The 27,658-nt window shown below is 52.4% G+C and overlaps 3 protein-coding genes across 14 annotated transcripts in view; 1 reads left to right on the top strand and 2 right to left on the bottom strand.

The window, feature by feature from the left end:
• The window catches only part of NUMA1 (nuclear mitotic apparatus protein 1), a 69,608-nt gene extending 62,071 nt beyond the window's left edge, over positions 1-7,537 (top strand). For 7 of the 8 annotated variants that reach the window (XM_034994989.1, XM_034994988.1, XM_034994987.1 and 4 more), the window contains 10 exons: positions 1,441-1,551; positions 1,649-1,867; positions 1,989-2,146; positions 3,312-3,558; positions 4,404-4,632; positions 5,262-5,398; positions 5,689-5,865; positions 6,094-6,210; positions 6,301-6,513; positions 6,836-7,537. In XM_034994989.1, the coding sequence (XP_034850880.1) occupies positions 1,441-1,551; positions 1,649-1,867; positions 1,989-2,146; positions 3,312-3,558; positions 4,404-4,632; positions 5,262-5,398; positions 5,689-5,865; positions 6,094-6,210; positions 6,301-6,513; positions 6,836-6,847 (1,620 nt within the window). In that variant the 3' untranslated portion in view covers positions 6,848-7,537. The remainder of the gene's footprint in view (positions 1-1,440; positions 1,552-1,648; positions 1,868-1,988; positions 2,147-3,311; positions 3,559-4,403; positions 4,633-5,261; positions 5,399-5,688; positions 5,866-6,093; positions 6,211-6,300; positions 6,514-6,835) is intronic. The other variant, XM_034994993.1, reaches the window with a different exon arrangement.
• Positions 7,538-7,812: 275 nt separating this feature from the next.
• Positions 7,813-10,781, bottom strand: IL18BP (interleukin 18 binding protein). 3 transcript variants are annotated; one of them, XM_034995001.1, is made up of 6 exons: positions 10,218-10,781; positions 9,805-9,894; positions 9,269-9,460; positions 8,515-8,635; positions 8,281-8,425; positions 7,813-8,080 (listed from the first exon to the last, which is right to left on the bottom strand). In XM_034995001.1, exons 2-6 carry the CDS (start codon positions 9,824-9,826, stop codon positions 7,997-7,999), a joined length of 564 nt encoding a protein of 187 aa, XP_034850892.1. In that variant the 5' UTR covers positions 9,827-9,894; positions 10,218-10,781; the 3' UTR covers positions 7,813-7,996. The 3 variants fall into 3 exon arrangements, with proteins under 3 accessions (XP_034850892.1, XP_034850890.1, XP_034850891.1); XM_034994999.1 differs by having other exon boundaries at positions 8,281-8,428; positions 10,218-10,779; XM_034995000.1 differs by having other exon boundaries at positions 8,281-8,428; positions 9,805-10,779.
• Positions 10,782-12,106: 1,325 nt separating this feature from the next.
• The window catches only part of RNF121 (ring finger protein 121), an 82,269-nt gene continuing 66,717 nt past the window's right edge, over positions 12,107-27,658 (bottom strand). For 2 of the 3 annotated variants that reach the window (XM_034994994.1, XM_034994996.1), the window contains 3 exons: positions 27,070-27,190; positions 15,827-15,960; positions 13,154-15,179 (listed from right to left, as the gene is read on the bottom strand). In XM_034994994.1, coding sequence (XP_034850885.1) covers positions 14,948-15,179; positions 15,827-15,960; positions 27,070-27,190 — 487 coding nt within the window. In that variant the 3' untranslated portion in view covers positions 13,154-14,947. Of the gene's footprint in view, positions 15,180-15,826; positions 15,961-27,069; positions 27,191-27,658 lie in introns of all 3 variants that reach the window. The other variant, XM_034994995.1, reaches the window with a different exon arrangement.

Genomic DNA, 27,658 nt, shown 5'->3' with positions numbered 1-27,658 from the left:
GCAACTTGATATATTTTTTGAAGATTTTATTTGACAGAATGTGAGAGAACACAAGCAGGGGGGAGGGGCAGAGGGAGAGGAAGAAGCAGACTCCCCGCTGAGCAGAGTGCCTGATGCGGGGCTCCATCCCAGGACCCTGGGATCATGACCTGAGCCAAAGGCAGATGCTTAACCGACTGAGCCACCCAGGCGTCCCAGCAACTTAATATTCTTAGTATTTTCAGCTCTCTTCCCTGCCATAATTGTGTGATAAACATGTTTATCGGGGCACCTGGGTATCATAGGCAGTTAAGTGTCCGACTCTTGGTTTGGGTTCAAGTCGTGATCTCAGGGTCATGAGATCAAGCCCCATGTTGGGCTCTGCACTCAGCATGGAGTCTGCTTGAGTTTCTCTCTCCTTCTCCCTCTGCCCCTCCCACTCATTCTCTCTCTCAAATACATAAATAAATCTTAAAAACAAACAAACTGGGGCGCCTGGGTGGTTCAGTCAGTTAAGCACCCGCCTTCGGCTCAGGTCATGATCCCGGAGTCCTGGGATCGAGCCCTGCATCAGGCTTCTTGCTCAATGGGGAGCCTACTTCTCCCTCTCCTCACTTGTGCTCTCTCTCGCTTTCTCTCCCTCTCAAATAAATAAAGATCTTAAAAACAACCCAGATGCTTATTATGCTCCATTTGGGGGCCTTCCCAAATGGCATGCAGGAGAGGTAAGGCGAGGTAGTCCAGTGTCTACTACAAGCTAAGCACTCACTGGCATTGCACAGAGGGTCCAAGAACTGGATATGGGCCCTGCTCCCAAGGAGTCTGTGGTCTGGACAGGAGGCAGTGCAGCATCGTAAATGAGCCCACACAGGCTTTGGAGTCAGCTGGACCAAGCCTCAAATCTTACTGTGCTATGATCCTGGTCAGTATGTTTACATTTCTGAGCTCAGTTTCTTCATCTCTAAAATGGGGATGAAGTTACTTCCCACAGTGGTTTTGAGGAGAAAGAGAGTTCACGAGCCCTCAGAGAGCTCATGTGCCAAGTGCCTAGCTCCATGCTCTGTACCCAAGTGTTCCTGAGGCTCGGTCCCCGTTGGGGAGTAGGGAGTCTCCTTGGGGAGGGAAGCACAGAACACTGCCCGGGAGCTGGAGGTGATGACTGCCAAGTACGAGGGTGCCAAGCTTGTGCTTGGTCACAAAGAAAGCAAAGATAGGGCTGTCAGAACTCTGCCAGAAATGGCATTAGCTGGACAGGGAAAGCTCTTGCAGAATGTGGACCTTGAGGGGTGTGTGGTGTGTCCAAATTAGGTGGGAGTTGGGGGCAGGATTTTTTGTGCATGTCCTGAGAGAGAATACAGGAGTCTGAGAACACCCATAGAGCCCAGGATCTTAGGGCAAGTCAGGGATTTGGGTGGAGCGGACAGACCAGCCACCCCAGTCAGCGTTTGTCATGCCTTCCAGGCCCAGGGAGGGGAGAGCCAGCAAGAGGCCCAACGCCTCCAGGCCCAGCTGAATGAGCTGCAGGCCCAGCTGAACCAGAAGGAGCAGGCAGCTGAGCACTACAAGCTACAGGTGAGGCGCCCCCGGTGCCCCCAGCGCCCCACTGCCCACCCTCTCCTCCCCCAGCCCTGACCTCCCACCACCCCACCCACCCTGTCTGCCCATGTAGATGGAAAAAGCCAAGACCCACTATGATGCCAAGAAACAGCAGAACCAAGAGCTACAGGAACAGCTCCGGGGCCTGGAGCAGCTGCAGAAGGAAAACAAAGAGCTGCGGGCTGAAGCTGAGCGGCTGGGCCGGGAGCTGCAGCAGGCGGGGCTGAAGACCAAGGAGGCTGAGCAGACCTGCCGCCACCTCACCGCCCAGGTGCGCAGCCTGGAGGCACAGGTAAGTATCTGCTTGCACTGACTCTCTCACCCGGGGTTACGTTGGACCCCTGTGCCCCCCCTCTCCCGGGCTGCCCCTGCCTGAGGCTTGTCTTCACTCTCCTTGGCCCTCTCCTTTGCAGGTTGCCCATGCTGACCAGCAGCTTCGAGATCTGGGCAAGTTCCAGGTGGCAACTGATGCCCTAAAGAGCCGGGAGCCCCAGGCTAAGCCTCAGCTGGACTTGAGTATTGACAGCCTGGATTTGAGCTGTGAGGAGGGGACTCCCCTCACTATCACCAGGTGAGGCACACTGCTGCCCTCTTGTCACTGAGTGCCTACTGTTTGTCAGGCTGTGTCCTGGCCACTGGGCCTAGTGAGATAAAGATGTGGTCCCTTTGCCCTCTGGGAGCTTATTCATAGAGAAGAGTAAGGAAACTGGTCCCAGGTGGTAGACGCATGTTTGTATAGGGCACAATGGGAGTAAAAGGAAACCGAGTGGTCAGAAGGGGTTTCCTGGAGGCTGTCACTTCTACTCGGAGTCTGCAAAGGAGCTGAAGGTGTGTGGGCCTGGTGAACGGAGGGGAGCAGAGGGTAGAGGCCAAGAAAGAGCCTGGCTGGGCTGGCAAGTGAGGTGAGGAGGGCTCGCTGGGATCCCCATTGAAGTTTAGACTTGATCCTAGAGGCAGTGAGGGACCTCGAAAGAGTCTGAAAGGAAGGAGTATGTGGTTCAGTTTGCAGCTTAGAAAGCTTACACTCATGAAGCCAGCGAAGAAGCTGAGAGAAATGTGTCAATACTGTTACAAAAACACCCGCAAAATACTAATGCGTTTATTTACTCCTCACAGTCCTCTGAGGTAGATTCCATGATTATCTCCTTCAACAGATGAGACTGGGGCATAGAGGGGCAGTCATTTGCCCAAGGTCCCACAGTGGTAGAGGCAGGCTTGAACCCCGGGCAGCCTGGCTTGAGTCCCTGGTTGTCACCAGGCTGGTGCCTCCCCTCAGGTGCCACCAGGTCTAGATGAGAGGAGAGGCGGACCCGGCCAAGGGGATGTGAGCGGATTGGGGTGTGGTTAGGTGAGCTGTTGGGTAGGACTGTACCCATGTTCATGGCTGGGGGGGCCCAGCTGGAGGCTGCTCCCGTTCTGTGAAGTAGGAGATCCAGGAGGAATAGACGGATGGACTTAGTTTGGACATACTCACCGTGGAGCTAGTTGTCCAGGTGGGGATGTCTGGGACAGTGGAGTCTAGGAGTTGCCAGTATTAAGGAGCTAGAGAACCATGGGAGTAGAGGGGCTCACCAGGAATGGAGAGTGGAGTGAAGGGAGGGCCCAGGGTAAGTGCTTTCCTGGGTGCCTTTCAAAATTCAGAGTGAGAATGGGGTGCTTGACCTGGTCTGCTTGTAGTAAGGGTAGGGATTGGTCACTTCGGAGCAAAGGGATGAACCAAAGTGCCTTTTCTCCAGCAAGCTGCCTCGAACTCAGCCAGATGGCACCAGCATCCCCGGAGAGCCAGCCTCACCCATCTCCCAGCGCCTGCCCCCCAAGGTAGAATCCCTGGAGTCTCTCTATTTCACCCCGATCCCTGCTCGGGGACAGGCCCCACTGGAAAGCAGCCTGGACTCCCTGGGGGACGTCTTCCTGGATTCAGGCCGGAAGACCCGCTCCGCTCGTCGACGCACCACACAAATCATCAACATCACCATGACCAAGGTCAGGCTGCTGGGAGTGGGGCTCCAGGCCAGTCATGCTCACTTGCTCGTTAAGGGCATCTTGCCCATCGGGTCCTCACAATAGCCTCCCGAGGGTCCGTATCTTACAGATGGGAAAACTGAGATCCCCAGAAACACAGGGACTTGCGAGGCCTCTTTTGTAAGAAGGGGCAAGGCTGGAATTGGATGCCTGCTGGCTCTAAGGCTGCTTTCTTTCCATGGGTAGCACTGACCCTGTGCAGGCTGAAGGGAGAGAATATGGAGAAGTTACAGCCCAGCTGTGGGCCTCCAGCACACCTCCTGGGTGGCTGACATGTGCTGTGGCCCCCCAGAGGGCTGCCCGCTAGGATGGGGACTCTGGCTGGCCCTTGTTTCCGTATCCTGAGGAGGCTGGGGAGTGGGGAGGTACCTTCGATGCAGCAGGTACCTCTTTCGTGTGGGCTGCCCTCTGCTACCAAGAAGCTGGAGAACTAAAAGGTGGGCAGGCTGTGGCAAGCTCGGGGTGAGGGACGGTGAAGGCTGTGGGATGAGCCTGACTAGCCCAGGAGACAAGCGTTCCAGCCCCGGCTCTGCCACCTGCTAGCTGTGACCTGGAGGCCCATCACTTTATTTTTCTACACCTGGATTCTAAAATGGTCTGATACATACTCTGCCTTCCCTCCTTCAAAGCATTGTCAGTAGGCAAGAGAGAATGCAGGATTCTTAGCAACAAGGTCCATTTCTTGCAGATGTGCAGCTAAGGATCCCTGCAAAGCGGTATGGGAACACAGGCATTTTAGGAAGAGGAATGGGAGGCTGCCTTATTCTGTCAGGGCCCCACCCCACCAGATTCATTCTCTCTTCCAGAAGCTAGATGTGGAAGAGCCGGACAGCGCCAATTCATCCTTCTACAGCACACAGTCAGCCCCTGCCTCCCAGGCCGGCCCACGAGCCACCTCTTCCACCCAGTCTCTAGCCCGCCTGGGCTCTCCTGACGATGGCAACTCGGCTCTGCTCAGCCTGCCTGGCTACCGGCCCACCACTCGCAGCTCCGCTCGCCGCTCCCAGGCTGGGGTGTCCAGTGGGGCCCCTCCAGGTGAGGGGACCATAGGGGCTTGAAACACACAAAGATGAGACGAGAAGCAGATCCTGGCACAGGAAAGGGACACGCTTTGACAACCTCAAGGCTGGTTACCTTCCAGCACCTCGCCTGCCCCTCAGGCTGCTGCTCATCGCAGCCAGGGTGAACGGGAAATGTTCGTGCAAGGAGCCTGGGATTCCCAGCCTGATAGTGATGCTCAGCTCAGGTCCTCCGTTCACCCTGTCTCGGGGGTAAGGGGTGCCGGAAGAGCCCTGCTGGGCCAGTGTTCTATTCCTAGATTCTTCTTGAAGGCTCTTGCCCTCCAGGACCCCCTAGGTATCAATTCCTGGTCCTCAGTTAGTTCCTCTAAGGTGTCACAGCCTCTGCAGAGGATCTCTTTTGACCTCCTCAGGGGGAGAGCACTGAGCCAGTCCCCAGGGTGGAAATGGTCTGTGAGCCCCACTCCTGGATCTGCAGCACTGAGCAGAGCAGGACTCGGAGGCCCTGAGCCTGAAGTCCACGGGACAGGAGTGGTGGACGCAACGGCTGGCAAGAGGCCCGGGACCAGGGGTGGCCTCCTGCCGCTCCCCTCACTCTTCCTGGCCTTCCAGCACCCCCTGCTCCCGTCTCCCTGCCCCCCACAGGAAGGAACAGCTTCTACGTGGGCACTTGCCAGGATGAGCCCGAGCAGCTGGACGACTGGAACCGCATCGCAGAGCTGCAGCAGCGCAACCGGGTGTGCCCCCCCCACTTGAAGACCTGCTACCCCCTGGAGTCCAGGGTGAGCTCGGGCCCCGGGTCTCTGGCGTGCCGCGGAGGGTGACCTTCTGTGTCCATGCACTAGCTGGCAGAGAAGGGGTCGGGGTGAAGTCACCACGGGCGGGCTTGAATGTGGAGGAGGAGGTCCGCCCCGGCCTCCTCCTGCGGCCACCCTGCACAGCAAAAAGACACTGGCAAGGGAGGCCTTCGGCCCCAGGAAGGCCTGAGCTGCCCTCCACGCCAGGCCTGTGAGGAGTTGCGGGGTGGGCCGGCCCCCCTGACCCCTCCCTCCCTCCCTCCTGCTCCACGCAGCCTTCCCTGAGCCTGGCTACCATCACAGACGAGGAGATGAAGACCGGGGACCCCCGGGAGACCCTGCGCCGAGCCAGCATGCAGCCAGCCCAGATAGCCGAGGCCGCGGGCATCACCACCCGGCAGCAGCGCAAACGGGTCTCCTCGGAGCCCCAGCAGGGCCCCGGGACCCCTGAGGTACACGCCCCTGGCTCCTCTTTTGTTCTGTCTAGCAGCCTGCCCGGTTCTAGCCCAGCTCCCCAAGTTGGAAAAGTAGATTAAAGGGGAGCCTTCGCTCTCTGAGGGCTTGATGTGGGGACTGTTGGGAAGCGGGGGGGGCGGGGGGGGCGCGGCGGTGTTGACTTACAAGGTCCACTCAGCTCTGAGACCCACGTCTGGTTTTGGATGTGACCCTCTCCCCCATAGTCTAAGAAGGCCACCAGCTGTTTCCCCCGCCCCGTGACTCCCCGGGACCGACATGAAGGGCGCAAACAGAGCACTACGGAGGCCCAGAAGAAAGCTGCCGCTCCGGCTGTTAAACAGGTGAGTGGGGGGCTGGAGGGAGCCCCTGGAGGGGCCTTGGTGGCAGGGCCCAAGTGCAGCCCTGTTTGACGGCCCCTCCCTCCGCGACAGGCTGACCGCCGCCAGTCCATGGCTTTCAGCATCCTCAACACGCCCAAGAAGCTCGGGAACAGCCTGCTGCGGAGGGGAGCCTCAAAGAAAGCCCTGTCCAAGGCGTCCCCCACCAGCCGCGGTGGCACTCGCCGCTCTCCGCGCATCGCCACCACGGCAGCCAGCGCCGCCATGGCCGCCGCCCTCGCTGCCACCCCTCGGGCCAAGGGCAAGGTGGAGGCACTGACAGGGAAGGGGCTGGTGGACTCTTAGGAAAGTGGGTGAAGGCAGGGCCCAGCTAGGCCGCTGGAGGGGGGCTAAGCGTGGGCGCTCCCTGTCTTGGTTACCTGCTCATGGAGGAGAGGAGACACGGGGCTGCCTAGGCCTAAGCTGGCAGTTGATAAGCTCAAGGTCGATGTGTCCAGGTCAGCCCCAAGGAAGGAAGGAAGGGATCCTAGTCCAGGGGTGGTGGAAGTTGAAAGAGGCCTCCTTGAGCCATCTGGTGCAGGCGGGCATCCCAAGTGTCCAGCCATGTGACGGTGTTTCTCTCTTTCAGGCAAAGCACTAAAGGGCCAGGACCAGTGAGAGGCCCCACCTGTGTCCTCAATGCCGACCTCGCCTGGTCCTTTTCCTTCTACTGTCCCTTTCAGTGCCTTCTCTCAGCTCCCAGGCCAACAGTGGCCAGACCCCTAGAGACAGTGATGCCTGCCCACACCCCGGCCTGGTACCTGGATGTTCACCAGATGAACAGATGTGTCCTCAGAGTTGGCCCCGGAGGCCTGGAGAGTCTGGGTCTTCTCCCTACCTTGCCTCATGTTTTCTTAGAGCAAAGTCACTTCTCCATCATAACCAGACTTGAGGCTGGCTTTGAGTGGCTGGGCCTAAGGGCCGAGTCAGTCCGCCTCTGGATCCAGAAGAGGGACCACTGGAGGAGCAGGCCCTGGTCCCTGCTGCACCTGCAGGGCCCTTCACTTTTAAAGTCCAAGACTGGGTATTGACCCTAGTGGGTGCACCCAGAGGTGCTCCCATCCACCGAAGGGCTCAGATGCCCAGAAGATGCTCTTTTCCAGAACAAATGGGCCCCAAGCCTGGGTGCGGCAGCGGGGGTGGGGGACAGCCTTCAGCTGCAGCTCATCCCCCACCTTCCCCAGACTTACACTGGGGTGGGATTTGCAGTGATGGGAAGGTTTTTAAGGGCCAGGGATGGATCTTTTCTAAATGTTATTACTTGTAAATAAAGTCTATTTTTCTCCCTTAAGTGCTGAGCTGTCTTGATTTGTGTGGGAAAAGGGAAACTTAGAGCACATCTTTGTCCCTGCCAAGTTTTCCCAACTAACTACCTGCCTTACCTCCAGTCCTTTCTCCTGGCCTTTCTAGGGCCATAGGATCTTACATTTCTCTTTTCAGGACCAGTGTCCCCTGGTTTTGTCTTTAGATTCTGACAATCCCTCTCTTCCCACACTCCCTCCTAGGATGAGCCAAGTCCTGTAAGTGGAACAATGGCTTAAATGACAGAGCAGGTGTTGTCATGCCTCCATTGAAAAACCATTTATGCATGCCCACTGTGGGCCCTGCCAGGTGTGACAAAGATGCAGCTGTGGATCAGAAGTAGCATTTATCCCATCCCTTCCCTGGGACAGTCCATTAGAGGGAGGCCAGAGCTGCAAAAGCATGTAGACCTCAGTGAAGAGGAGACGACTCAACCAGGCTTTGGAGTTCACCTGTCGCGATGACGAGGCAGGGGGGACCTGCTGGAGGGCGGGGCTTCTTGAACAGAAGGCATGACGGTCTTCAGCCCAGCCTGGGGAAGTGAAGGCAGACAAGGATCAGGCCCAAGGGTGGGGACATCTCTTGTCACCTTCCTGTAGGCCATGCCTGCCTGAGTCCTAAGTTCCACTTGGGGGCACGGTGGACACTAGCTGGCGGCCACTCGGCTGAGCCCACCCTTTCCTCCCCATACTGCTCCTCCTGTCCGTGGAAACCTTCCCTCAGGTTTCTCACCCAGAGCTGAGCTGGGATGACGTGACGCTGGGCGGTCTGCTCAGGATCAGCAAAGACACAGGAGAAGTTGGTGTTGCGCAGGGTGGGGCTCAGCTCCTCTAGCACCAGGGCCCTCCGTAGCTGGGTGCGTGCACCCCGGTACTCCCTGCTGAAGCAGAGGACGGAAGGCCATGAGAGAGGACCGCAGAAGGCACCCCCCAAACCTCCTGCTGGCCTCACCACTGTGCCCCTCACCTGCTGCTGCCCTCTCTCAGCCGACCTGGGAGGTGCTCGATGAAGGAGCCGTTGCCCAGCCAGTAGAGGATGCTGAAGGGGAAGCGGCTGCAGGCGGCACAGGACAAGGTCAGCGTTCCATCTAGGGACAGGTGTGGCAGTTAGCTCTTGCGCAGAGCACACCCTCCCCTCAGGCCCCACGGTTCAGGAACCTGGAGTGCGGCTGTGAACACCCGCCAGGTGCGGAAGTGTGCCAATGGGGAAGGGTGGTTGTCTACCGGGAGGCCCAGGGCTGAACAAGAGGGATCGGGGGACGGGTCCTTGGCTCAGGTGAGGACTCCTGAGCCTGTTTCTTCAGGATGACCTTTTCTAGTGCTCGGCTCTGGTGACTGGGAGCCCTGGCCGAGGAGGCCGCAGCAGGAGGCCACTGCTCCTCTGAGGTGGCCAGAGGGCAAGGGGGCTGGGCGGGGGGGGACTGGCCTCAGAGCCTATTGCAGTCAAGGCGCTGGGAGTCCTCTGGTCATCCTTGTGTCTGAATTCTCTCCATCCCACTGGATAGGTAGCATCCTGGGAGCTGGGCCCTGCACCCACACTCATGCTGGGTGGGAGGGAACGTGCCGAATGCTCTGGGAAGCTGGCCTGGCTGGTGGGGCTACATGGCAGAAGGTGGGGGTAGGGGGCAGCTCAGGAGTCAACCCCACTCTTGGACCCTCTGTGCCCACAACCCACCCTGACCCCTGTGTCCTTTTGGGCACCCATCAGAATTGCTCCTTACTCAGTGGGACTTCCACTTCCGGCCAGGTCACCTCCAATGCTGGGCACTGCTTAGCTGTTGGGAGCCAGGAAGGGCAGGGGTCCTTTGTGATCCCAGTTGAGGCAGTGGCAGTGGCCTGAGGTATAGGTGTGGCTCCAGCCAGGTGACAGACCATGTGGGCACACAGAAGCAGGACCAGCAAAGGGCTGCGATCTGAGGGCAGGACAGTATGGAGGTCAACTGCTGTCTGCTGCCAGGCATGCTCAGCATCCTGGCCTGGATGCAACTCTGGCCCAGAGATTCCTGGGCTCTGCCCAGGGAATCGGAGGAGCAGAAGGGGGTCGTCCTCAGGCCCCACCCACATCTTGGCCCTTTTTGAAAGGAGCACAGGGAGACGTTGGACTGGAGCCAGAACCACAGCATCTGGACAGAGGCTGAAAGCCCGAACACAACAGCAGAATGGAGTTCCCCTGGGCGGTAAGGCTCAGGGCCGCCCGCACCGCTCCCTACTGTCCTCAGACCCCATCCCGCCTTCCCAGGCCAGCCTCAAGTCCCACCTGGTGTCCAGTTCTGTCTCATGGTCTTGACGGATGTGTCGGGAGCTGGCGTGCCTGGTTCTATTTATCTGTAACAACTTCCTCTCTGGGCTGGTGGGGGAGGAGAACATGAATAAACTACTTCTCTCTCAGTTTCTCAGTGGCTGCATCCCAGCCATTCCTATGGGCCTGTCCTTCCTGGGGGCTCCACAGCCCTGCCTTGGTCTGAACTCCGAATGGGCTGCCAGGCACTCCAGGCATCCCGCAGAGACTGGGGCTCTTTCAGCACTTGGCAACAAAGCTGCAGACCGTCTAGTGACAGTCTTCCCCACCCTAGCTCTTAGTACCATTAACATTATGCTGATTATGAGTCCACCCTAATCCCTTCATCATAGGGATGGAGAAACGGACCCACAGAGGGGCCAGGGACTTACCCCAACACAAAGAGAAGCAAAGCCCTCTTCGCTGGAGCTGGTTCTGGGAAGGGCAGGATTAGTGAAGTCCTTCTGGGAAAGCACTGTCCCTCTCCCCTCTATTTCACTTTCGCTTTTTTTGTAGCCAGGGAATCAGCAAGACAGGTTACTAACACAAGCATGACACCAGCCTGTACTCGGCACCTCTTCTGCAGCCAAAATCCGTGCTGGCTTGGAATCTTCCTGCTAACTCCCAGGTTTCCCCATGGTATCAGACTGGGTCTTTAGTGCCCCCTCAGCTTCACCCTCCCAGGGGTACAGATGGGATGAACTCAGGAAAGAGTCTCTCACAGGTGGATTCTTCTGTCCCAGCCAAGGGTCAGGACTTCGGCGTCCACCTTTGCTCTTCAGAACCAGCCCTCGCGACCATGTGAGCAGGCCTCATGTTTCTTCTTTCACATTCACACCTCTATTCAAGGGGTCAACTCTCCTAGGCATTGGGGACCCCAAGTTGGATCACTTTGCCCATTTCAGGCTCAATGTCACACCAGCCTGTCATCCTGGCCCTTCTCAGGCTCTCCACTTCCTCCAACCACCAACCTCCTCCATCCCCTTCTCCCCGCCCCCCCAAAGCCTTCTCGCTTCTCTCTCATCCTAGCCCCTTGGCCAGAACTACAGGTCTAGGTCCACTAGGAAGTGTAGCTTTCTCCCTACCTGGCTCCCGAGAAGCCCTGAAGAGCCCTCTTTCTCAGAATCCCCCTTCTTGAAGCTCCACTCAGTCCAGCTGTGTCCGGCCCCGCGTGAGGCATGTCTCGGGAACTGTGCTGCCCGCACTCTTCGGCCTTGTGTGCAGGAACCTCTCAGAGCCAGGCTGAGGACTTGGAACACGAGCTGCAGCGCTGGCCCTAAAACGAGGGGAGGGCACTTCCCGGGGAAGAGGAGGAGCAAGCAGCCTAGCGCCGGCTCCAGCAACAACAGAGCGATATAAATGCACCAGTCTGGTGGCTGACGGGACAAGCGGAGCTGGGGCTGTGGCAGGGCGAGGACTATGAGGCGCGTGAGGCACCGGGGATGCAAAGCTGGAGGAGGCACTCATGATCGGGGTCGTGCCAATGTCTGTGGAGGCAGAAAGACCAGGACAGGTGACCCAGTCCACACACAGATCAAGCATGAAGGACAAGAGCCAAGTGTCTGAGGTTTGTGGTCTCTGATCAGGGGGATGGGATGCTGGGGACAGAGCCAGGGAAGCCAGGAGATGGAGCTCGGTTTGGGGGATGTGTCACGAAACTCCTCCCTGGGAACGCCAGTATCTCCAGCTGTGAGGTCAGGAGGCAAGGCTGCTTGGGGCTTCTGAGACACAGTCTTCTGGGGATGGCATTGGGGGATGGGAGGGAGAGGAGACAGGACTCCACCTTGGAGTGGAACCAAGGTAAGAGTCGGGCTATGGGGAGGACAAGGGACCCAGACTTGCTGAAGTATGAAAAGAGAGCCTTGGACAGCCTGGTCTCGGCTTCTCACATGAGCCTGACGTGTAGGGGGGGACAAGAGTGAAAGGATGATCCCTGGACCCTTCAACTGGTCCCCATTCCACTGAGGATGGGCCCACTGACATGACCAGTGGGGGACCAGGGGAAGCCACAGCCGGGTGAGAAAAGCCAAAGTCGAGGGTGGCCCAGGAGAAGGTGTGTTGGTAGCAGGCAGGGCACAGACTTCACCTCAGGTGGTGAGGAGAGAGTCACCCAGTGATGCTCCAGAGCCCTTCGGCCACAGGACAGGAGTCTGGTATCCCACCATTCCCACGGGTAAGGGGCCAGCCACCCCTAGGATCCAGCTCTCATATGGGAACAGCAAAAGGCACCAAAGGCAAGGCACGCCCAGGGACCCCATGGAAGAATACAGCAAGATGGATGTTCAGCTTTCCAACCCAGCTCATGGAGCTTTATTCAGAATGGAGTGACAAGATCCTGCTTGGCTCTTGCTGTGCCTGAAGGGCAGGCCCAGCTGGGCCACATTCCCTAGGAACCCAGTGCTGGAGGCCCATGTTTGCCCTCCCACTTCCTTCAAAACTCCTAGGGCCAGGGCTGGGGCCTACCTGGAGCCTCTTTAGAACCCACACTTGCCTGGGCCTTGTCCTCTTCTCTTCCCACCCACCACCACCCCTGCTGCCGGGCCCAGGCAGGACCCACAAACGTGGAAGTTGACAGAGGGATATTCCCTGGGCTGGGAATCCCCTGGCAGCTTCAAGGGAACACTGATGACAGGGAGAAGTCCTATCTGTCATAGCTCTACTGCGGCACACGGACAGACACACGCACACACACACACTCTCACGCACGCTTTCCAGGAAGGAAGTGATGTGGCAGAGTGGCCTTTGGCGCGTGTCACCACTTCCGGGCTAAAGGGTCAGATTGCACAAGACGCCTTCAATCACTGCTGCCAATAATAGTCCCCATGGCCCAACTACACACAGACAGACTCTGTTCTTGGCTGGGGGCAGGTCACCCAAGCTGCTGCCCCCAAACAAATCCTCAGTGAACTGTGAGATCCCAGGGCTTCCCTCCCTGGAAAAGTCAGGACAAGGTTCCACTTGCTTAAACCAGTCTACGGGTCCTGGACAAGGGAAGACAGAATCGGACACAACACCGACTGCGGGGCCCAGACAGGGAGGAAGGAAGACACCTCCCCATCCCGCAGCGTGCATCTGTGGTACGAGGCAGAGCCCATGAGCTCTCCCACACGGAGTGAAGCAGGCTGGAGCCCCACAGAGGGAAGGAAGGGCTGGGCTGGGGTGGGGGGGGTGGGGGGGGCGGGCAGGGAGGCTGAGGCTCTCAGCCAGAGATGAGAAGGCTCCTTTAAACCAAAAATGTGGCTCTGCTCCTGCCGTGCTCAAGCAAGGAGGGCGAGGCCTAGAGGAGTTGGGGCAATTCCTATGCTTCACAATAAAAAAGGTTTTTAAATATATTCATCAAAATAGTTTTCTTTTAAAAAGCCCCCACTGCTGACAGCCCCACTGGCTGGCTCTCCATCATCTCCCTCCCCAGCCCGGGCACAGTCGGAGGGGTCCTGAGTGGCCCAAGGGTCCCTTTTGAGTCCTTCCCACCCAGGAAGTCTTGGAGGGCAGGGAGGAGAGTGCCCTGAGGTCCGTAGCGGGCGGATGCTCTTCTTCCTGGCTATTCCAGGCCCAGGATGTAGTTGATGCCTTGCACCAGGCCAATGATGACAGGCTGCCAGGCTACCAAGTACCGAAGCCAATCCAGCAGTTGCCCATACATGACGTGAGGCCTCTCCCAGCTGTCAGTGCGTTAAAGAGGCTATGTGTCAGAGCTGCTAAGGCTGGTCTAGGGGATGGGTGAGAGGGTCTGCCCGCACTGTCAGCTGCCTCACAGAAACCAGCCTGCCTACAGGGAGAGGGAGCCCCCTCACCAGCCTCTCCATGTTAGAAAGGAGGGCTGAACCCAGAGACTGGGGGATGGAGGGGAGAGGGGACCACTGCAGAAGACAGGACAGACATGGGAGAAGGGTGGAGAGGTGAAACTAAGCTCTCGAAGACCAACATGCGGACAGAGCCTCCCATAACGCCTTCTCGAAGATGGGCCTGCTGGTGTGAGAGCAGAGTCTGAGACTGCTGTGAATTCCTCTGTGTTAATGGCTGCAGGGACGTGGGCAGTGGGATAAGGTAACCTCACAGGTTCTTGTAGTGTCCCAAATGGAAGGTTTTCTAGGTCAAGGAAGGGGCTGAGTCTAGGGACCGAGGCAGAAGGGAACAGGGAGCAAGAGGCTAGTCACAGGGGATAACCCCTGGCAGAGGCTCTAAGGACTCCCCATGCACCACTAACACCAGGCCCTACTGAGGCCCAGCGGCCCCAGAGAGGAGTTCGCTTCCTTTCACTTTAGAGCTAAACGCTGGGCAAGACACTCAGAGAGGGAGTCTGGGAATCCAGCTCTGCGGAAAGCACAGATTAAACCTCATGACACTGTGGGGGAGCCTCTCCAAAAGCATTAGAAAAGAGCAGCCTGGCCCAATCCCTGGGAACTGCGGGGAAGCCCCAAGCCTAAGCCTCAGCCTCACCATGGAGTTACTTAACCATTCTTGAACTAGACTCTAGAAGAACCAAGCAAGGAACCTTAAGGGGACAGGCCAGAGCCTCTGGTTCGGGGGCTGTGGGAATGTGCTGGGAATGCAGTGGTCCCTGCCCAGCCCAGCTAGTGTCCAGGGGATAGGGAACCCTGGCACACAGGGCAGCTGGGAGAGGGGAGGGGAGAGAGCTGGGCCCCTAGATCCCAGGGGAAGCGAAGGGGGGACCAGAGCAGTGGCTGGGCAACTTCCAACAGACAGGTGGTAAGGAGGAAGAGGAAGGTGAGGGAGGGCAGAGTGGGGAAGGCCGGCGGCCCCGTGTTGAGAGGGGATGGAACAGGGCTCCCTCAGCCATCCCTGCACCTTGCAGGCTCTGCACAGGCACAGAGTCAGCCTCAGGCCCCACACGTCACAGGTCAGGCCCCACTAGGTATGTAACCTTGAATAGGTTTTTCAACCTCGAAACCATTTCATTTGTAAAATGAGGATAATATTACCGACATCATCAAGTTGCTGGAGATAATATAGGCCAAGCACTTGACACAGTGCCAGGCGCAGAGTAAGCAAACAGTAAACGGGCTGCTACTGCTACCAATTTACCCCTGAGGGATCCAGAACGATGATGAGAATCTGAGCTGTTAGTCCTGCCCCATGTGCCACCCCCAACTTCCCTCGATCACAAGTCAAATGGAACGGTGGATATGTACCAAGGTAGGGGGGACAAGGAAGGGTCCCAGGAGGACCCAAAGGCAGAGTGACACTGGCCAGGACTTTCTTCCCATTGCCCATTCCCAAACAAAGGATACGGGTTGCTGAACATCCTCTTGAGGTCTACCTTCTCTTTGCAGTAGGGACACGTCTGCTTCTTTCCCACGATGCACCAGCCACGGATGCAGAACTCGTGGAATCTGAGCACCACTGGTCAAGGGAAATGGTGGGCAGCCAGGATGGCACTTAAGCCCCATACCCGTCATCAAGGTGCCCGTGCACTAGCTCTGGAGAAAGGTTCAAATCCTGGCTTCCCCTCTTTTGAGCTGTATAATCTTGGGCACACCCCTCTCTCTGACCCTGCTTCCTCACATGTGAAGTGAGGATAATGATCTCCATCTTACAGGGTTGTTATGGGACAAAATGGAGATAATACATGGCACAGAACAGGAGCTGCCCACGCACATGATAAATACTGGAAATGTTATTCAGGAGGACTGGATTCTGAAACTGAGGGATCCGGCTAGAGGCTGCTCCTCCCAATAAGTGATCCAGCCTCGAGGCAGCTGGTGCAGCTTCGGGCTCCTTTCGGATCCAGTCAGGCTATGAACTCTGTTTACATGGGAGGGGCTCCCAGCTGCAGGAAAGAGGGAGAGAGACCGCAGTTTCCACTCCCGGGTGTCAGCTTCTCTGGCAGAGAACATCACCCAAATGTCTGCCCTCTTGTGACTCTCCTGCACTTCAAGGTCTAGACAGTATGCCAGGGTCATGGCCGCCCCCTCTCCTCCCTGACTGGAATGTGCATGTGGCAAGAGAGATGAGGCCCAAGGGGCTCCAGGCAGGATACACGTGATTGCAAGACAGCCTATATGTGTTCTCGATGATGCCCTCTTCACTGACATCCACAAAGATCTGCTGCCCACACACGGCACACACACTGTCCGAGAGGTGTTTGGTAGGCATGCCCGACTCGCTGTAGAACTGAGAGGGAAGAACAGGAGGAAAAGACAGGAAAGGTGTGAGAATCGGCCCAAGTAGGATGGTGCCACAGAGGCCTTAGGTCTTCTGAAGGGGAGGCAAAGAGGGAGGGGGAGGCCCTATAGCCAAAGAACATCTTTTATATGCCAAATCAACCTCATCTTTGCTGGGTGGATGGGGGGGGAGAAAGGGACAGACCAAAGATGGGTTGGGAAGTCAGATCTAACAGAACCTGAGCACTCGGCTGGTCAGCATCAGGGACAAGGAGATCGGGAGGTAGAAGGACTCAGGGCTGGTGATCAGGAGCTATGTCAGATAAGCCACTCTGTGGCCGGACTACGCTTCCAGCGGAGATGGACGTCTCTTCTCTAAGATTCAAAACAGTCAGATACCCGGTGCAATGTGGGTTTGGTGACAAGGGCATTCCCGAACACTCGTGGAAGCAGGGAAAGGGGTTCAATCCTTTTGGACAGCATCTGGCATGATGCCTCAAACTGCCACGCCCTCTAACTGTTGATTAATGACACTTCAAGTAATTAAAGAAGTAAAAATATCAAAAAAGCAAAAAAAAATAAAAATTAAAAAAGCTTCATGTATACAGATATTCATTTAAGCATTATTTATAATTTAAGAAGTAAAGAGTTTAGCAATTTCTCAAAAAGTTAAACAGAATTACCATATGACACAGCAATCCCATCCTTACATATATCTCCCTCTCCAGGAAAACAAAGACTAAACACACACTTGTAAGCCAATACTCATGGAAACATTATTCACAACATCCAAAAGGTGGAAACAACCCAAGTGTCCATCAAAAGAGAAGCAGACAAAACAAAACTACTCCCCCTGCTTGTGTTCCCTCTCTCGTTGTGTCTCTCTCTGTCATCTTTTATTTAACAGAGAGAGACACAGCGAGAGAGGGAACACAAGGGTGGGGGGTGGTGGGAGAGGGAGAAGAAGGCTTCCCGGCCGAGCAGTGAGCCCGATGCGGGGCTCAATCCCAGGACCCCGGGATCATGACCTGAGCTGAAGGCAGACGCCCAACGACTGAGCCACCCAGGCGCCCCTTGAAATGGTGAATTTTAAGTTATATAATAGAAAAACCCACAAAATAATAAAAACAAGCAATGAAATGGAAATAACCATTCATGACCCAGAACAGGAGAACGCCCAAATAAACTTGGTACAAACTCAAGGGACTTAACAGCAGGGAGGCAACTGAAGCCTGAGATATAACAGTTAAGTGTCAAAAAGTAGGGTACAAAACTGGAGGCACAACATGATCGGTACCATATGTAAAGACAAGCCCAAATCTATACAAAGAGAAAAAGATCAGAAGGAAATAGGTCAGAATGCTCATGCCAGGGATGTTTTGGTAGTAGGATCATAGGTGATGTTTTTCTTTTGCCTACTTTTCTGTACTCAAATTTTCCTTAATGAATATATATTACTTTTAGATTAAAAATTATTACCACAGTTAATTACAACAAATAACCAACTCCATGCTCCAAAAAGAAATTCCAAGTTTTGCATAATTTCCTTGTGGTTTATTGTTACATAACTAAATAGCATCTTCCCCCTACCCCAAGGAGAAAAGACTTGAAATTTATTTGTTGACATTTTCTAAGACCTATTTTTTCTTTCCTTTGCCTTATACACATAATATAGAATATACATCTTAACTACTTCTACATGTATAGTTCATTAGTGCTCAGTATAGTCACACTGTTGTGCAACTAATCTCCAGAACTTTTAAACATTCTGCGAGACTCTATAATGGATCGTGAAAAAGCCTTCTGCATTTGTTACTACAATCTCATCTGGACCTGTCAGGTAGATATACCGCCTCTAGACTTTTTGCATTTCCTTAAACTTGAGTCTGCTGTCTTTCTTCTTCTGTTTCCAAACACCTGTCTTCTGAAAAAGCCAAAGCCCTGAGGCTGGGTGAGAGAGGAGAGGGCACCCAGGTGCTGGGACAGGGAGTATGAGAGGGTGACACCAGGTGCCTGCCAGAACTTCCACTCAACATGGAGGCTTCCCTTACTCCAAGGTGCCCTTCTGAGGAACAGCCTCTCAGCCATCAGAACCGCTACCGGATTCCAAGAGTCCTCAAGGGTAGAAGGCAGAGGTGCCACACTGCCCCAAGAATCCATGAATACAGAGCTTCCTGCCTTCATGTGCACCACCTCACTTTCTTGTAAACCCGTCTGAGATAGCTCAAGGTGAGCTCGAGTATTACCAGAGAACACCAGAGCAGCCCTAACGCTGGGAAACCAAAGCCCAGAAGAGGAAAGAGGTAAGGGACCCAAACCCAGACCCTCTGACCCCTACCCAAAATCTATCCAAGGTGTCCCATAACATCTGCTGAATGTTAGCTGTAGAACCATCAGCTACTTAGCTTGCTGAGAGCCAGTTACTTGAACGGTTCCGATTTATTTATCGAGAATACAAAAGGCAGTGGAAAAGGATAAGCTAAATCAGGGGGCAGGGCCAAACCTGTGGGACTTCATTAACTATGCAACTTTCAAAAGCTGGAATCTCGGGATGTTAGTATTGTGGGGGGGAACCTCTGAGAAACACTTCCCCAGAGCTTGACAGGCGTATGGCTCTGAAAGGTGTTCTGGCTTAGAATTTCTAAGCGTATCAACTTGTCAGAGAGACAAGAGACCAAGAGGTCTGGGTCCAGCTCGGCACTGAATCCTCCTTGTATAATCACGTAGCACAGAAACATGGCCACTCACTCTGGCCCACAGCATTGGCAATAAAAGAAATAGGAACGTTCTGACTCAGGAGATGTGTTAGAGCTGAGGAAGAGCTTAACCTCAAATCACCCCAGAGTTCTCCCCACAGGACACAGAGGCAAAGGATGCAGGATGAAAGGGAACCTGGATGAGGTGAAGACAGGAGGAGGGATGTCCAGGAAAGCGTCTGTTAGGCTCCTAGTTTCTGGAGTTCTCCCCACAACACTAATGTGGCACTAGGCAGGCAGGGTCAAATCCCACAATGTTTCAACAAAGCCACCAGGTAAGCTGTCAAACCAGGAAGGCCCAGCACACCCCTCGCAGAAATCACACAGGAGGAGATTGTATCAGGAGGCACTGAGGCTGAGCTGCGTAAGATCCAGGGAGGCAGGTTTCAGTTTAACCTCAAGAACAGGATCCCTCCGTAGAATAAGCTCAAGGGGGACCTACAATTTATCAGGATTAGACAGACCTAACTGCAGTCTTCTGTCACTTACTATCTTGATGAACTTGAGCAAGCCACCCAAACTCTTCCTTCCTTCCATCAAAATATACTAGGCACCTACTAAAGTACCAGGCACTGGACTAGGTCCTTGGGATATATTGCCGGAAGAACAGAGACCCGGCTTCTCTCCTCACGGAACCTACAACTACAAGAGAATGACATTAAAAAAATAAATATTTATAGAAAATAAGAACTAACTTCAGGGGCGCCTGGGTGGCTCAGTCGTTAAGCGTCTGCCTTCAGCTCGGGTCATGATCCCAGGGTCCTGGGATCGAGTCCCACATCGGGCTCCCTGCTCGGCAGGAAGCCTGTTTCTCCCTCTCCACTCCCCCTGCTTGTGTTCCTGCTCTCACTATCTCTGTCTCTGTCAAATAAATAAATAAAATCTTAAAAAAAAAAAAAAAAGATCTAACTGCAAAGGCTAAAATAAGAATTATTTCAAAGGCAGTAAAGGGCGAAGAAAGGGGTTCCTAACTAAGCCGAGGTCACATAAGGAGGCTTCTTTGAGGGAGTGACATTTGAGGCTGAGAGGTAAAGGGCAGTGGGAGTTAGGGAGAGGAAGAAAGGCAGAAGAGGGAAGAGGCCCTGAGGCAGAAAGGAACCTGGTGTGCTTGAGAAACTGAAAGGAACCTTAGCTAAGGGACAATGACAATTCTTTATAAAGAGATGCTGGAGACCTGGACCAGGGTGATGGTCTGGGCTAATTTAATGGTAGTAAAAATCAAGAGAAGTGGACAGACCGGTGATGCTAAATAGACAGCCGAAGACTAAAGGTCTGGTGCTGAGAAAAGTTCTGGTCCAAAAAGTCACAGAAAAGGAAAAGGAGAATGCCTAGGTGAAGTGCAGAGAAGATGCCTTAGGTCTGCACTCATAGGAACAACAACATTCAAGGGGAGGACAAGTTAGCAGAAGAGACAGAAGTTAAAGCAGAACAGGGAAGCATCACAAAAGCCAATGATGACTGCTGAGGTCAGAATTAGTGACACAGCCACTAGTGACTTGAGTAAAAGCCATTTCAGAAGAAAGGTTTGAGCCGAGCCAGATTAGAATAGGCTAAGGAGTATGGAGAAGGTGATCAAAAGGGGACAGAGCTTCCTTCTAAGTTTAGCTGTGAAGGACAGGAAATGGGTCAGTTGCTAGAGGAGAAAGTGGGTCAAAGAAAGTTCGATCGTTTTGAAAAAGAATGCTTAAAAGGCGAACAGACCGACAGAGAGGGAAAAGTTGAAGTCACAGATGAGACAGGGACTTCGATAGCATAATGCATCCCGGAGAAGGAAAGAGGGTATGGAGAGGCGCCTGGGTGGCTCAGTCGTTAAGCATCTACCTTCGGCTCGGGTCATGGTCCCGGGATCCTGGGATAGAGCCCCACATCAGGCCCCCTGCTCGGCGGGAGGCCTGCTTCTCCCTTTCCCACTCCCCCTGCTTGTGTTCCCTCTCTCGCTGTGTCTCTATCCATCAAATAAATAAATAAAATCTTTTTAAAAAACGGAAAGAGGCTGGGCGCCTGGGTGGCTCAGTTGGTTAAGCGACTGCCTTCGGCTCAGGTCATGATCCTGTAGTCCCTGGATCAAGTCCCGCATCGGGCTCCCTGCTCGGCAGGGAGCCTGCTTCTCCCTCTGACCCTCCCCCCTCTCATGTGCTCTCTCTCTCATTCTCTCTGTCTCAAATAAATAAATAAAATCTTTAAAAAAAAAAAAAAAAAAAAACGGAAAGAGGGTATGGAATCCACAGTGCAGGCAGGGCTGGCTTGTGATGGAAGAAAGGACATTTTCTCCACCATAACTGGAGGGAAGGAGAAGATGGGTATAAATATGTGAGTAGAAAACCCCAGCACAGAAGCCTGCACATAGCAGGGGCTCAGGAAATAAAGAGGAGTTGCATTTCACACATCAGAGAATGTGTGCGCCAGGAAAGCCCTGTGAGCTCCTCCAGTCTGCCCCCCTCTCTCGACCAGTGAGGACACAGGAGGAGGAGGAGAGCCTTGCTGGAAGTCAGAGAGAGCTGGTGCCTGGTCAGTTCAAGCAGATGATTTCAGAAATAACTTGTTGAAAAAGGGAATAAAATACCCATTTCTCCGGGTTATAGTAGATGAGATTCCATGTCACAGAGTGGTCTGAGATGACTTCAGACAACAGATGGCATCCAAGAGAGAACTGGCATCTGCTGGTGACTTAGGATTTGTCTGTTCTGTGTCTTCCTCTGTGTGTTGGGTATGATGAAGATACAAAGAAATCCTACAGGGTCTCTGTGCTCCCGGTGATTACAGACATAAAATATGTAACTTTTTTTTTTTTTTAAAGATTTTATTTGACAGAGAGAGAGACAGCAAGAGAGGGAACACAAGCAGGGGGAGTGGGAGAGGGAGAAGCAGGCCTCCCGCCGAGCAGGGAGCCCAATGCGGGACTCGATCCCAGGACCCTGGGATCATGACCTGAGCCGAAGGCAGATGCTTAACGACTGAGCCACCCAGGCGCCCCAAAATATGTAACTTTCTAGTACAGAAGTACTGTACAGAAGGTATACTTGATAAATGTTGGCTACCATCGTCATCCTCAACTAAGTGCCATGGGCCAGGCTACTCTGCAGGGTGCTTTCCCTTACACATTTGTTCCTTACAACACTTTATGTCTAGTAATATTATTACAGCTGAGAAAACAAGATCAGAGAGGTAAAGTAAATTGCTCACAGCTAATTAAAAGTGGATTAGAATTTGAAACCAGGTCCATCTGACTCTAACCCCCTAGCTCTTCCCACTACTTCAGAACAGATGAATGGGCAGCTAGTCCTGTCCTAAGGTTATCTGGGGCACAGGAACTTACTTAGAAGAAAGAAAAGTGGGGCGCCTGGGTGGCTCAGTCGGTTAAGTGGCTGCCTTTGGCTCAGGTCATGATCCCAGGGTCCTGGGATCGAGCCCCGCATCGGGCTCCCTGCTCGGCGGGAGGCCTGCTTCTCCCTCTCCCTCTGCCTGCCTATCGCTCTCCCTGCTTATGCTATCTCTGTGTCAAATAAAAATAAATAAAAAATCTTTAAAAAAAAAAAAAAGAAGAAGAAGAAAGAAAAGTGTGAGGCAGGACACATGGCCCAATGGAGCAGAAACAATGTGCCACTACCCTGCCTGCCCAACAGGTCTCTCCGAGGGGAGAGCCCCAGAAAACTGGCTTATTTTGCAATCCTCTGTCTTCCACGCCCACTCCAACATGACCTTTGGGTGTGAATGGGAACTATAATGACTGGCTGTCACAAGCTTATGACCTCACAGTGACTAGCTAGAAAAAAACAAACACCATCCAAGGTTCCTCTGACTCAAGACGAGTTACTTTAGTTCATATTACAATTTCTCCATGTGAGGCAAAACAGCTGTCGTGTAGAATAAACAGAGTCGTGTAAAATAATGAGAAGGAATGGAGAATGTGTGTTAATACAACTGTAAACCTCATTTCATTTTGGGAACCCTGAAATTAATTAACCACAGATCTTAGTAGGTCAAACCACTCTCGGAGGGGGACCGAGGGATGAATCAGACCTACTTCCCCACCTGGTAGGTAATAACAGCTCCAAAATCAACTATAACTCTCTGGGATGGGAGCTATGATCACAGAATGTACAAAAGACTATGAAAAACACCTGGGACTAAAAATGTGGCATATACACACAATGGAATTCTTTTTTCTAAGAGGCTACATGCATGCACACACACACACACACACACGCACAAAGAGATTATTTATTTAGCATCCCCCCCCAAACACGGAGCTTGAACTCATGACCCTGAGATCAAGAGGCACTTAACTGACTGAGCCACCTAGGTGCCCCATTTATAGCCCTTTTTAAATTGAGGTATACAATGGAATATTATTCAGCCTGAAAAAAGAAGGAAATTCTGGCACCTGGTACAACATGGGTGGACCTTGAGGACATTATGCTGAGTGAAATAAGCCGGTCACAAGGGACAAATATTGCATGAGTCCATTTACATGAAGTACCTACAATGGTCAAATTTATAGAGGCAGAAAACACAATGGTTGTTTCCAGGGGCTGTAGGGAAAGGGATTGTGGAGTTATTATTTTAAGGGGTACAGAGCTTCTATTTTGCAAAATGAAGAGTTTTATGGATGGATGTGGTGATGGTTGTAGGACAATGTAGATGTATTTAATGCCACTGAACTGTAGATTTAAAAATGGTTAAGATGGTAAATTTTATGTGTGGTTTATCACAGTTTAAAAAAAATTACTAGGGCTGCTACTTGGAAGTGAGCAGTGGTGGAGCTAGTAAAGCCTACACGTGGTCATACCTAGCACATTGTGAAAGGTTGATAAGTAAGTGTTGCTTGAATAAATGAAAGAATGAGTTGGCTAAAAAATGCGTGGAAGGCTGGAGTGTCCTGGCTTCCTCAAACTACCATCCCCAAACCACTGATCAGGTTCTGGCTTCAAGGCCAGGGATGGTCTTGAAATTCAGATTGCCGTGGCTCAGAGACCTGTATGTTCCTAAGCAGACCACAGCCCACTTGACCAAAGACTGGGGCAGAAATAGGAGAGTCCTGGAATTCTCAGGTTCGAAAGAACTATAAAGGTAGTAGTGCAGTCTATCCCTTTATCCCAAGATGGAGTTGCGAGTCCCTTCGACATCCCTGCCTAGTCTAATCTGTGGGCATCCTCAGCCCTAGCAGAAAAGCTGCCACTAAATCTCCGCAACGTTTGCTGCGGGAAAGAATGAGTGAATGAACTCCTAGTGACTCATCCAGTACTGTCACAGCCATCCTAGTGTTCCTATGACCTGCTCCCTGCCCCGGAAATGGGGGCCTGGGGAAATAGCGAACTGTTAGGAGTTGGGGTCAGCAAGGTCACATTCTGTTGGACAGGAGCTGGACAGAGCAGCTCCTATGAAAGAGATAGGCATTCTCAATGTCAATTACCTAGGGAAGAGGTGGATCCTTGTTCAGACTCCAGGATTCAGAAGGCTGGCCTGAGGTAAAGGCATCCTTTTATCAGAACACAGGCTCTAGGTCTAGACGTCTGGAGGACAGAAGTTGTCTAGATGTGGATTCGAGGTGGTGCATGCTAAGATAGCACCTGCTACACAGAGGTAGGCTGAGAGCTGGATGGGGTAGGGTCTGAAAGCCTGGGAAAGCAGGTACCCTGCTATGTCAGATTAACCTCATTCAAGTACTCATGTCTATTTTCCTTTAATAAAGTTCAATGTGATTGTTGATCCTTGTGTTCTTGTGCTAGCTACTAAGAGGTATAGGGAGGTATGTGGATTCATCTATAGAATGAGCATCAGGTGTTGGAGGTAACTGCTGAGAACTCAAAGGAGAAAGGAGAATATGAGGGGTCAAGAGCTGGTGCCTGAGGCACTCTCGACCCTAATGAGAAATTCTCCCACCAGCTCTCTTGGTGATACTGAAATTTATCATTATTAGGGAATTACCATAATAAGGATTATCATTTGTAATCAATGGAACACCCAATAATCCTTCCCAAGAGCATGGAAAGAAGTCCAGCTCAAATCCCATTTTTGGGAAGCCAATGTAATGATTCCATCTCCTACAGGAGAAGCTAACTAGTGGATCGATTCTGAGCTCAGTTCCATTTGGACTGAAGTGGGTTCTGTACATTGGTTATTAATGACCCACCTGAGGGAATTAAGGCTACACTTAAATTGGCAGCTGATAATAACCCTGAGATAAAACTGGCAACAGCCTGGGAAAATCAGAAAAGTGGCCCCTTAAAAACAGAATGAGAAGAAAAAGAAATTATAAGAGGGTAAAGGGCAGGATACTGGCAAGAATCATTTTGAAAAGCTGAGCGTGCCAAAGAAGCAGACTTCAAGAAAAGTTGTTGTTGAAAATGAAGATAATAATCAGACAATCGAGTATCTGGAAATCTCTTCTGGGCAGCGAAGTGGTTAAAGGAAAAGCTGAAGTCTATACCAATAGATAAGAGATCATGAAATGTGGCTAAAACACAAGACAGTTTTCAAACAAGAATCTAATGGGCTGTCCATAAAGCGACCCAATACACTTTGTTTTCCTTTTAATCCATTACAGAAGACATAAAAATAGTCCCATGACACTGGGAAACAAAGTCCTAGATCTACAACTGCACTAGATGAAAGTTACCAAAGGTGATGGCTGAGGATTCTGCTTAACCTGAACTGCCCAAAGCCCACCAGTCCATGGCACAAACGAGACCGCATAGCACTGTTGTAAAAATGTGCACAGCAAGTATCTTCCCACCTGCAAAACTACCTTGAACTCTCCAAAGTTCAAGTCTCCTCATACAAAGTCAGCGCCAATCCTTTCCTGTGCCTCGAAGTTGGTCTCCACTGGTATCTGCTGCCTAAAAGCCAGGACTGGTATCTGGCTGCCCCAAGAGAACCTACTTCCCTGACATTCTCCTAAGGTTTCTCTCCAAACTGCTAAACCTCATGTTGCAAGAACTTCTGAAGGCCCTTCAGACCTCTTGCATCAGACAGAGCCACACACATTTCAGCACAGAACTGGAGAAACGTTCGTTGAACTTGGAAATACTCCTTCTTGGGGTGGGGTCTTCTAATGCGCTGACACTGAGGAGTACTTCTGTGTTGTTCACATAATTATAGAGAGCATGCACTACTTTTATAAGCAGCAAAACAACAAAGACACATTTCCATTTTGAAAAAAAGAAATAGGAGCATTGACTTGGGTTTCTTAAGACTGGCTGTTACTTTACCCATATTGTGAGCTTGAAGAATCCCTCCCTGGTCTCCACCTTATAGCATTTCCTATCTCAGTGAAAGTATACCAGCCAAGGAGTGGCTCGAGTTAGACATGTCAGCTTTGATACGTACTTTCCTTCAAATTCTTTCCTTCAATCTTCAGAACCAATCTATAGTCAAGTCCTATCCAAGTCCTAGCAAATGTACCTCCAAAATACTTCTCCAATAGCTTGCCTCTCTCCCTTCGCACCATCTGTCCCCTAACCCAAGCTACCTTCATCTTGCCCAGACTACTATAACTGCCTCTTAGTCTTCAGGGGTCCACTCTAAGCGGTGGACCCCTCTCCAATCTGTTTCAATCCAGCAGCCAAAATGATCTTTTTAAAGTGCAAATCTGAAGATGTCATTTTCGATCTTAGCCTCCCAGGGTTTTTAGCATAAAAACCACAATCTTTCCTTTGGCTTTCAAGGTTTTTTTCTAGTCTAGCCTCTATTTCTCCAGACACTTCCAGTACATTCTCAGCCCTACAACCACACTAGCCTTAGTTCCTCCAAATGGCCACCCTTTCTCTCACTACAGGACTCTTATCTACACACGTAGTTTGCTCTATCTGCCGCCCACATCACTTCCCACTTCGTCTAGTTAACTCCTACGCATCAGCTCAACAGTCACTTCTTTGGGGAAGCCATCTCTAGGCCCCCAGATGAGGTCAAATGCCATTACTGCATTTGTTCATAGCACTGTGAACCTTTCCTTCATAGTATTTATAAAAGTTATATTTTATATTTATTTGTGTATTTATTACTTTAATATCCATCTCTGTCACTAGGGTGTAAACTCCATCTGGGCAAGGACCATGTACACCTTTGTAATTCCAGCACAAGCCCAGTGCCCAGGCACATAGGAGGCATTAAATATTATCTACTGAATGAATGTTAACTTCCTGAATGATAAAGTGGTTCTTTCCTACAATGGCCCTAAAGTTAAAAATTCCAGGGTACATCTGAGATCTGGTTTTCCAAATTTTAAGGAAGAAATCTCCATACATACCACTGATATCTTGAAGGATTTTTTTTATGGCTTAGCTCTTCCATCAAGCCAGTGATGCTATACTGACCTCTCTGGAAGTGGCATGAGGCAGTAGTGAAAGCCCAGGTGAACTTACCCCTATGGTAGATGCCATGTAGTCTGCACACATTTCTGCAAAGTCTCGCTCAAGAACTCCATAATAGAGGCCATAAAAGAGGAGAGAAATGCCAAAGTCCATGGCGTCTTCTGGTTTGATCCTGTAAGGAAAGCAGCATGGCCTGTAAGGCCTGCCCTAAGACACAACTGCTTTGGATCACTACTCTGGGACACATAAGGAGGCACCTGAAGTTGGAAGCTTTAACGGCTAAATCAAGTGCTGGCAAAATAAGACCAGATCTTAAACCTGTTTTTTATATGGCCTGTTGGCACCATCTGAACAGGCTAGCACTGTGAGCTACAAAGATCAAGCGAGGGTGTTGCCTACCACCCCTCTTCCCCACTCTGTCCCCAATGCGTGCCTCCACCAACTGGCAACCATGCCTTGCAGCTGTCTAGGGCCCACTCTGGTTGGCACCTATGTGTTGGAGACTCCACTGTTGGCAATCACTGGACACCAACCAGTGGAATTTCAGTCTGGAAGTTGGCAACTCACCAAGTTGCCTCACCTCCAGCCAGCTGCCCAAGTTGAAATGGCAGGGCAAGGGCACACCAAGATCTGGGTTGTC

Source organism: Mirounga leonina, unplaced genomic scaffold (genome assembly GCF_011800145.1).
Source record: "Mirounga leonina isolate KUSES-001 unplaced genomic scaffold, KU_Mleo_1.0 Mir_92, whole genome shotgun sequence".
Classification (NCBI taxonomy): domain Eukaryota; kingdom Metazoa; phylum Chordata; class Mammalia; order Carnivora; family Phocidae; genus Mirounga; species Mirounga leonina.
This window is presented reverse-complemented; position numbering and strand designations above follow the sequence as displayed.

Coding starts and splice junctions, on each gene's coding strand:
- IL18BP (XM_034995000.1), bottom strand. CDS start 9,826: ATGAGACAGAACTGGACACCAG. Junction 9,461..9,804: donor GAGACAGAACTGGACACCAG/GTGGGACTTGAG, acceptor TCCTGCCCTCAG/ATCGCAGCCCTTTGCTGGTC. Junction 8,081..8,280: donor TCATCCCAGCTCAGCTCTGG/GTGAGAAACCTG, acceptor TCACTTCCCCAG/GCTGGGCTGAAGACCGTCAT.